The sequence below is a fragment of the Lactuca serriola genome, chromosome 9 (assembly GCF_051521515.1).
Source record: "Lactuca serriola cultivar US96UC23 chromosome 9, Lser_US96UC23_V15, whole genome shotgun sequence".
NCBI classification, from domain to species: Eukaryota; Viridiplantae; Streptophyta; class Magnoliopsida; order Asterales; family Asteraceae; genus Lactuca; species Lactuca serriola.
The window spans coordinates 32,764,408-32,774,726 of record NC_136416.1 but is presented as its reverse complement, the minus strand read 5'-3'; the positions used below and the strand labels follow the sequence as shown (position 1 = coordinate 32,774,726).

The 10,319-nt window shown below is 31.5% G+C and overlaps 2 protein-coding genes across 2 annotated transcripts; one reads left to right on the top strand and one right to left on the bottom strand.

Moving 5' to 3' along the window:
• Positions 1-376: 376 nt before the first annotated feature.
• On the top strand, positions 377-2,480 carry LOC145077002 (chaperone protein dnaJ 6-like). The gene is made up of 8 exons (XM_079022783.1): positions 377-565; positions 1,041-1,139; positions 1,230-1,331; positions 1,434-1,493; positions 1,594-1,700; positions 1,788-1,870; positions 1,950-2,040; positions 2,108-2,480. The coding sequence occupies exons 1-8, from the start codon at positions 449-451 to the stop codon at positions 2,316-2,318; spliced, it is 870 nt and encodes a 289-aa protein (XP_078878909.1). The 5' UTR covers positions 377-448; the 3' UTR covers positions 2,319-2,480.
• A 3,003-nt stretch (positions 2,481-5,483) lies between these two features.
• On the bottom strand, positions 5,484-9,349 carry LOC145075513 (uncharacterized). The gene is made up of 3 exons (XM_079021735.1): positions 9,188-9,349; positions 6,264-7,408; positions 5,484-6,186 (listed from the first exon to the last, which is right to left on the bottom strand). The coding sequence occupies exons 1-3, from the start codon at positions 9,347-9,349 to the stop codon at positions 5,484-5,486; spliced, it is 2,010 nt and encodes a 669-aa protein (XP_078877861.1).
• Between the last annotated feature and the right edge of the window lie 970 nt (positions 9,350-10,319).

Sequence of the window (10,319 nt, the reverse complement as noted above, 5' to 3'; positions counted from 1 at the left end):
GGTCACTGTGGTAGTGAAATGACAGAAATGCCATTCACGTAACGGCCAAAAGCTAACGAAGTTAATGAAAATGACTATTTTTTAAAAGTTTTGAAACCACATGGACCATCTGTAAGGATTTTATAAATTAATGACTAAACTTCATACTTTCGAAAACCACAAGGACCATTTTTGAAGTTTTGTCTTGTTTTAATATTATGCAAAATATGACCTGGAGGTTCTCCAAATCTTAATCGTTTAAATTAAATAGGAGCGCCTTTCGACGGGCCCAGATGAATGATCACCTGTTGCAATGGCGGGAATACTTTGAACTGCTAGAGATATTGTGGCGGGAAAATTGGCAATTCAGAACCCATTATACAATTCCTTTCACTTGCACCCCTTTCACTATATACCTGTCATTTGCTTCGATTGCTAGTGTAACTACATCAACAACCTTCCATTCATAATGGGTAAAAGCAAGGATTCTTCGGTTCAAGAGGAAGACATGGAAGTAGACGATGAACAACAGCAACAAAATCAAGGCAACTCTTCCTCTTTATCCAATGATAATAGCTTGTATGAGGTATCTGATCCGATTCTAAACTTCGATAAAATTTCATTCTTGATTTCAGTTGCAGCTGATTGATCATCATTCATTAGCTTTTATTCATGCCATTCTGTTACGATTTTTACACCGAAATAGTCAACCGGTTAAACCCTAAATTTGTTTCAAGAACTCGATCTTTTACCTTTCCAATTACAATTGTAATTGGATTTGTGAAAAAAAAAAACAATTTATGATCACAGTTCCACAATTGCTGAATTACATATTTGAACAAGAAGATTATATCAATTAACTTGCTTACACGTTCATAATTAGGTCAAATACATCGTTAATATTCAATTTTAATCAAACCATCTAACGCAAACCATCAATAACGACTGGAATCTCGACATTCTTTTTATCAAATTGTTCTTTTCGTTGCTCTCTTGTCCCAAATTGATCCTTCATGCTAGTTAGACACAATCTAATCTTTACAATATGAACTTGTGTTCAGATTCTTGGGGTTGAAAGAACAGTAACTCAACAGGAGATAAAGAAGGCATACCACAAGTTGGCACTGAGATTACATCCCGATAAGAATCCCGATGATGAAGTAAACTTGATATTTACTTTACTCAATTCGAATTTCAAATTATCTCCCAACAATCATTAACATGTTTTTAATGTTCTTATCTACATGTAGGATGCTAAAGAAAAATTTCAGCAACTTCAGAAAGTTATATCAATACTTGGTGATGAGGAGAAACGAGCACTTTATGATCAAACTGGTTGTATCGATGACGCTGTGAGTATTTCTCAATATTACAGTTACATTTTATTAGTTTATATTTAAATTCAAGATTCTCTGTTTGGTTGCTAATAAAGTTGGTTTTAAATTTACTAACAGGATCTTGCTGGTGATATGGCTCAAAATTTGAAGGACTTCTTCAGATCCATGTACAAAAAGGTTCTATTAATTCAGAACGATTTACATTTAATCTTACATTTCTAAATCCCATTTTTATATATAATCTCTAAAAACAGTAGAAAATTCAAATGTTCATTAGGTCACAGAGACTGATATTGAAGAGTTTGAAGCTAGCTATAGAGGATCTGAATCAGAGAAAACTGATTTAATTGATCTTTACAACAAATACAAAGGTCACATGAACAGGTATATTATAAACATAATCATTTCCTTTTTTCTTGTTTTGTTACAAAATAATTTTCTAAATCTTCTCTTTAATAATATCCACAACAGACTATTCTGTTCCATGCTATGTTCAGATCCTAAACTTGATTCACATCGATTCAAAGATATCATTGATGACGCAATTTCTTCAGGTAACACCTCTTACTTTGTTCAATAATTAAGTTTTTTTTATAACATAAAGTCTTTATTTTATTTATTTTTACATTGTAGGAGAGTTGAAGTCAACCAAAGCATATCAGAAATGGGCTAAACAGGTGTCCAGCACAAAACCACCCACAAACTCATTACGTCCTAAGGAGAAGTGAGTCATAAAATACTCTTTTTACATTTTTTCATGCATTAGACTTACTATTAATCATTATTAACAGATCGAAAAAAGAGTCAAATGATCTATATGCGATAATTTCACAAAGACAAAGTGAGAGAAAAGGGCGTTTGGATTCGATGTTTTCATCTCTAGTTAGTAAATACGGTGGAGGGCAACCGAGTGAAGAGCCGAGTGAAGAAGAATTTGAGGCTGCAAGGGAAAAGCTTGAAAAACGCAAGGGTAATAATAGAAAGTCTAAACAGAATAAGTAAAGTTTTTAAGAGCTCTAGCCTCTAGTGTGTGTGTGGAACTCAATGGCATTTTCGTGATTTGTAAGATAGTTGTTTGGTATTGTGGATTTTACTTGTTTCATTGATTGTTAATTATGTATAATTATTTTTGTTTTGTTACAAAGCTTTTTTGGTCTCTTTAAATGTTTTATGTATTGTCACTTTGGATTGTTTTCCATTATTGAAGTTAGAGTGAATTATATAAACGGTCCTTGTGGTTTTTGTCATTGTGCTTCGTTTTTTAGCTCTCACCGTACCAAATTTAATTAAAATGACTATTTTGCCTATGATTTTTTATTTTTGATTTTATTATCTAATAATCCACAAAATGGGGATTACTCCATTTAACATAGAAAAATAAACCCCTACTAAGAATAATTGCAACTTATTGTATGTGTTGGCTCCCTAAAGACATAAGAACCTGTTTATCTATAACTGTTTATGCTTCTGATAGCAAGTAATCAAAGTAGCTGTTCAAGTTCTGCAAACATTAACATGTAAACATTAACAGAAGCAACTTTATACATTGCCCATTGTGTGGAGACATGGTGGTATCTGAACCAAACATCCCCATAACCCTTTTTGCCTGAAAAAATGATCCCATAACCCTTTTTCCTGAAAAAATGAAAAAAAAATATATATATGGGAATGAAGTAATCTTGTAATCTTGGAGGCATGCTGACCGGAGAAGAGAAGTTGGTAATTAAAAATTGGAAATTAGCAACATGGAGATCATGTGATAGTAATTTAAATTCAATCAAGTGAACCAATATCAAAACTAATGACACAAAATAAAGAAAAAGACACACTTGGAGTAAAATAAATATGCTATTCGTGTTAAGAAAGTATATGAAAAATAAGTATAACCTCATATATTTTCAACAAAGATTGGCAATATTAACCTTTACATCAAACAAATAGCGATAGGGCAATAGGCTATATCCATCAATTGCAAGTGCACCACAAACCATCAACACTAGAAAAAAACTTTGCAGAATTACAAAACTGACATGTAATTCAAGAAGTCGATCACATGGAAAATTTGACATTTTTTGTATATAAAAAATAGCATGTACATGCCTTTCTCATTCTTTTCACATGTACATGCCTTTCTCATAGATACTCCTCTAGACGATAGTTCAGACACATTATCATCTGTCCTGTCCTCCATCTTTTCAACTATTTTTGTAAAATTAGAATAAATTACGAATTTTCTCCCTAAGGTATGTCTATTTTTATGTTATGTTAAACATAAATCATGATTAGGATCTTCCGTGCCAACAGAAACAAACTTCCATCCTTATTACCCTTTTGACAAGAACATTGCATTCTCTTGTACAAGATGTTCTTGTCCGTTATTCCAGAAATAAGAAGAGTTTCATATCTCCTCAAACCCTCTACAAATTGTGCATGATAAATATAAAACATAATCTTATGTGATGGAAAAGAACAATATTAGATACAATATTTATACAACCGTTCAAGTCAGTGGAAGCATTATCATATATTTTATGTCATTTAAAGCACGCCCTTTACTATCTTCTTAAGTGTAAAATACGCAACAATAATAATTGAATGCGTTTACCATTTAGAAAACGCTAGCAAAAAAACAACAAATAATATTTGACCCGTGGTTCACCACGGGTTCACACACTAGTTTTTATTAATTGGTGTTCGGCAGAAAAACATTAAACTGTAGGCTATATTTTACTTTATAAAAAAACCGTAGTCATTTTATTTTCTTGCCATTTCTCAAAATTTGGGTATGTTTAAGAAAACTATCTCCAAGCTATAGTTTTAGTAGAGAATTTTGGACAAAAATAGATTTTGAATTATGTAAGATAACTTTAAACCTAAACGTTCTTAAAATCTACTTGTAGTAGTTTTCTGGTTATATATATATATATATATATATATATATATATATATATATATATATATATATATATATATATATATATATATATATATATATATTTTTTTTTTTTTTCTAAAATAAAAGCTTTAAGCCCATACTCAGAATGAAACAATTTCTTTAATTCTGAGTTTTTTCTTAAAAATTTATAAAACTCAAAAATGGATGTTGACAAACACACCATTTAATTGCATCCCTTCTAAGGTCAGCACGAGTTACATGACAATAACATGTTTGAAGAGTCATTTGGATGGGCTTTGTCAACCTTCGGTTGTCAAAGTGATCAAACCGTATTACAACAAACGTACCAAATTTCTTGCATCGCGATGTTCTGATATGTTTTTTCAATGTGGTATTTCCTTGGTTTTTCAAACAAATCGCCAACAATCCCTATGTTAAAATGTCTATCTTTTGGAGTTTTTAATCATAATAGAGTCCTTTGAAAAAATATTTACCATATTGGGGTTCTTTCAAAAATATTTACCAAAATGGTATTTTTTTCATTTTTTTTTACTTTTCAGTTTTCTTTTCAGTTTTTTTATTGTAAATACCTTATTTTTCTTTTTTTCTCTTTTATTTCTTCTTTTTAATGTTATATATATATATATATATATATATATATATATATATATATATATATTAAATAACAACTTTTATTTTAGTTTTTATTAACATTTTTACTGTTTCTTTTTAAATAACGTTTTTTTTATCTTTTTTTTTTTGTGTTTTTTTTAAATATCCGCTTTTCTTATACCACCTTTTGACCATCAAATTTTAGCCATCATAAATTAAAAACACAAGATATTTTAAGGTACAAAAACTCTAACATTCACATACAATGTTTTTAAGGTAAAAAAAAAACTCAACATAGTTTATTACAAAAAAAAAAAAAAAAAACACCACAAAACAACTCCAACATTGTTTCTTACAAAAAGAAAAACAACACAATTTGCTTGAACTTGAACTGGTAACAAATCCTTACCTGTAAAAAAAGAAAAAAAAATAATAATAAGAGAATAATCACAACAAATACCTTAAAAATATATTTTTTTAAACTACCTTGGCATAGACGGACATCGTTTTCGATTATGCCCCGGTTGCCTACAAATTCCACAAAGATTAACATTTCTTCCTTCTTTAATATCCATACCATTTTTTAGTCTTGTTGAACGAGGACGACCTTTTTTATTTCGTAATAGTTCTAAATTTGGAAGTAATTCATTAAATGGTGATTATGGCCAATACGCTTCATGAGGAAGCGGGGAGAACTCAGATGCCCAAGTAGCACAATAGTATTCAATCGAGTAACATTTATCAACATATTGCCAACTATTCAAAGAGAGTTTGGCACATGCACTCAAGACATGAGAACAAGGATATTTAAATGCCTCCCATTTACCACATGTGCAAGTTTTTTGTTCCAAATTAACTACTTGCACATTTCGACCTCTTTGAGTTATCAACTCAAATATACCTTTTTCTCGGTTAAAAGATCTTAAGGAATGTGCACTTGCTTTTGCCATCAAAGCTACTTGTTTTACAACAACATGTGGAGTATGTGTATCTCCATTAGCTTGAGAACTAGATCCTAAAGGACGTCTCACATCAAAATAATGCACCATTCTATAGAATGTTAGTTGCACACAAGCTGTGATTGGTAAAAAATGAGCACCTTTAAGTACACTGTTGAAAATCTCTGACAAATTTGTTGTGAGCAACCCATATCTCCTTCCACCATCATGTGCAAGTGTCCATCTATTAAGTGGATGACTCTCCAACCATTCTCGAGCACGTGGATTTAACTTCCCAATTTCTTCCATGATGTAGTTGAACTTTCGAATTTGATTCTGACTGCCGGCACGATAAGCTAAAGCTTTCAATTCTGAATTACGAAACTTGTCATAAAAGTTGCTGATGAAATGTCGTAAACAATACCTTCAAAAAAATAATGTAAGTTAATGAAGCAAGTTATTGAAATGTCATAAAAGAATACTTCAAATATATAACAATACCTATGAAAACCACGTGACTCTAGCCATGGAGATCCATGCTCATTGACAGCCTTAAGAATTCCACCATGACGATCAGATATTAGACATATGCCTTCACGGTCTTTTACCACATGATTCTTGACATGAGAAAGAAACCAATCCCAAGTATCATAAGATTCATTTTCTACAATAGCAAATGCAAGTGGCAAAATTTGATTATTACCATCAACTCCCATTGCAATCAACATCTTACCCTTGTATTTTCCATACAAGTGTGTACCATCAATGTTAATAACCGGTCGACAATAGTGAAACCCTTTGATAGAGGGAGCAAAAGCCCAAAAAACACGCCTAAATTCAACTTCATTCACATCAATCGATCTTGAAACACACCATTCAACTATAGTTCCTGGATTGAACTTTTGAAGTGCGCCTAGATATTTTGGTAAAGCGACATAAGACTCTTCCCAGTTTCCAAACACATGTTCAATTGCTTTTTGCTTCCCAACCCAAAGCTTCTTATATGAAGGAGTATAGCCCAATGTTTCAACTATTTCAGCTCTCAAAGCCGGAATGCTGATAGAAGGTTGCTCTTTTATAAGGTGTCTAGTTTCCATAGCAATCAAGCTTGCATCTAGGTTTGGATGGTCTTGAGAAAGCTTATAGTGTAAACAAGTGTGTGGACCGGTATATGATGTGATTTCAAAATAACCACTACGTTTACGTTTACTTGCATGAAGTCTCCATTTGCAACCAGATTGTAAGTACAACTTGCATCTTAGAGTCCAAATAGTTGGGCGTGACTTAATGACCTCAAATTGTCTATGTGTCCTAATGCTATGTATTTTGATTGCTCTAACAAGTTCCTCTTTATCCTTGAAAGAATCTTTTCCCAACTCTTGCGTAAAATCATTATTACTCGTTGATTGTGTCACAATCCAATTATCATCAATAGTCAAATTTGTTCCTTCCATATTAGTAAAAGTTGAAGGCACTTCAACATTATTATCAAAAGATGCTTCCTCATCATCTTTATCTCCAATTTCATCTTCCAATATTTCATTTAACTCAATTTCATTGTCTATATTCATCACATTAGTCACAACAGCAACTTGAGAGATTATAGAAAAATTTTCATTGTCAATCATGTCTATTATAGAATTCATCTACAAAACAAACAAAAACAAATTTTACAATTTTACTCTTAATTTTTTTAACAATCATATTACATACATAGTTCAAATTGAAAAAAAAAAATATTGATTTGCATGTCATCTTCATATTTTGTGTCTTCACATTGTTTTACACACATACATACATATTTAATACCACCAACATATAATATTCAATTAAATTATCAATGAGTAGCAAAACATAAATAATATTAAAATGAAAACATTTATGGCTATCTTTTAATAACATTTGTCTAATTGAAAAGAAACAACACTTTAAAAATTGTCCAAAACAAGGGCATAAATATAATTTCCAATGTAACCAAAGAGCAAAAAAGCATGGTGCTGTGATGTTTGATGCATACAGGGTTCAATGACTATGAGGTTTCACACTTGGTTACTTGAAAAGGTAGAGAAGAAAGATAATAAGGTTTTTATCTATGTTAAGAGAATTATAGAAAAAAAATTGATGATTCTCGTCTACGAATAAATGGCCAATGGAACACAGTTAACCTATTCTTGAACATGATGAAGAAGAAACATAAAACCAGAAAAAATGTTTCTAACAAGGCTTTTGATGAAGGGTCAAAATTTTAAGAGAATTGCCAAACATAAAAGCAGGAAAATAATCCATTACATAAGGTTAATATTCATATTTACATACAAAATTGTCACACAATTTCGTTAAAGCATAAACATCATAATACGTACAAATTTATTACTTACTTTTCAATAGTAATTTATATGTTATCAAAAGTTCCTACAATAGAAGTAACCATGCAAAAAATCAAACATCATGCTCAATAATAAACTACTATATATTTTCTTTAAATTGATTTTTTTGAATTGTAATTTCAATTATTTAACGATATATGTACAAATAATGAAAAGCAGTAGCAATCTTGTTTTTCAAACTTCGTTGAAAGATTAGACAAAATGTCAGAATCGATTTTCACCTAAATTCATAGAAGTACACAATCTTAAGGCGAAGAGTACAACTCATTAAAGCATGATTGTTTTGGATATTTATCAATTGCTCCCGCTGACAAAACGATTTTCCCTAAACAGCTACTACCAATAAAAGATGAATATTAACCTTATGTAAAAGCCGGAAAATAATCGCATACCTTGAATGGAGGAAGGGTGGAACCGTGGAAGAGGTTGCAGGTCTGCTCGCCGGCGACGGATGGACGAGGCTGCAGGTGGCCGGCGATGGTGGATGTGGGACAGCCGACAGCAACCAGAGCCCTAATTGTCGTTTACGTTTTTTTTTGTTTTTTCTTTCTGTTCGTCGTTCCCAGGTAATACAAAAAACGTGTTTTTTTTTTTTTCTAAATAAAAATATTACTTTTCAATCTAAAGTAATACCATTATGATAAATATTTTTTTCCAAAGACTCTGTTATGGTTAAAAAGTCCTATCTTTTGCCGCTTAACATTATAGAATGGGAAATGATTATATAATACCCTTGTTTTTTCGTTTGTTTCATCCAGGTCATTAACTTTTTTTCATGTGTTAGTCATTATAATTTATACATAATAATAATAAAAAAAAACATTCCAAAAAGCTCAAAACAAATCCATCTTCTTATGTAACATAGTCTCAGTTCATACAGTAATACAAGATGACATAAAGAATTAATCCAACACATACATTGAATAATAATGTAATGACGATAACTCTGTATACAGATAAATAATAGATGCAATCAATCCCATTGAATGATCCAGAAAAACAAAATCAGTTTCTGAGAAGAGCGACGAAGGAGAGAACCAGAGAGGTCCCGATCATAAAACTTGAAGTCGGAAGAGAGAATGCTGCTCCGGCGTCAGGAGAAGGTGCCGGAGCCATCGCCTGAGCTGACACGGTTGCTGCGGCGGAAAGTGCCACCACAACGAGAACTGATGCCTTCTTCACAATGCTAAGCTGAGCCATTTTTCTTCGAGCAAAAGAAATTGATTGAGAGAAAAATAGCAGAGAGCAGTGAAGAAAGGTGAATTAATAGAGAGAAATTAGGGTTTGATTGGTGGTGATGCAATTGGGGAAGCTGTTGTATTTATACTACTGGAAAGAGTCGGGATTGAAGGACACGTTAAAGTGACAGCATTACTTATTCTTTATTTATATTTATATATTTTGTTTACAACTGCGATAGCATTATTTGCTCTCGACATTGGTCACCTAATATATATTTTTTAAATTGTGAACTGGAAGAATAAAAAACGGCGATGAAAATAATGACCGACTTCTAAGTGCTAAACGGTCGACTTTGGACCGGTAATGAAGTAGTTTGCTGACTACGACACGGCAGGTTTTGACGTGTAGATCCGGAATAAACTTTGTTCACATTTATTTTTTCAAATTTATTTTATAATGTTACGACAATATTGACGATATGATTATCACCTTGGTATAAGTTTTAGTCGGTTGAATGAATGGTAATATGTTAACAAAAAAAACATAAAAGACTAAATGTGAAAAAAAAAACTATGTTAGCATTATAGGTTATTAACCCTATAAAAAAAACTCATTAGCGGCTATAAATATCGCCATTAAAGATCACAAAAGTCGCCGGTAATAGTAATAGCATCGACATTTCATCGCTATTGCTAAAAAAATCACGGCTAATACCATTTTTTTAAACAACCCTTTTCAGGTATAAAAAAACAATACGAGATATCAAAAATATGAAAAATTAATTGTAGAAAAAACTAATACAATACAACATATCAAATTAAGTACAAAAAGTGTTATAAAGATTCAATACATGCCAAATTAAGTAGCAATGGTGTTATAAAGTTATATGTTATACAAAGTCTAACAAAACATAAACTAATAGGCCGTGTTATCATCTTGGTTCCCTTCATTTCCTCCGATGTCACTTGGTGGTGACATTGATTTAAAA

Bases quoted from the DNA above. Each gene is read 5' to 3' on its own strand.
- LOC145075513 (XM_079021735.1), bottom strand. From the start codon at position 9,349: ATGGCTCAGCTTAGCATTGTGAAGAAGGCATCAGTTCTCGTTGTGGTG. The intron at 7,409-9,187 runs GTTCTCTCCTTC...TTTGTTTTGTAG, and splicing joins TTATGATCGGGACCTCTCTG to ATGAATTCTATAATAGACAT. The intron at 6,187-6,263 runs GTATTGTTATAT...ATTTTTTTGAAG, and splicing joins GAGTCACGTGGTTTTCATAG to GTATTGTTTACGACATTTCA.
- LOC145077002 (XM_079022783.1), top strand. From the start codon at position 449: ATGGGTAAAAGCAAGGATTCTTCGGTTCAAGAGGAAGACATGGAAGTA. The intron at 1,140-1,229 runs GTAAACTTGATA...ATCTACATGTAG, and splicing joins ATAAGAATCCCGATGATGAA to GATGCTAAAGAAAAATTTCA. The intron at 2,041-2,107 runs GTGAGTCATAAA...CATTATTAACAG, and splicing joins TCATTACGTCCTAAGGAGAA to ATCGAAAAAAGAGTCAAATG.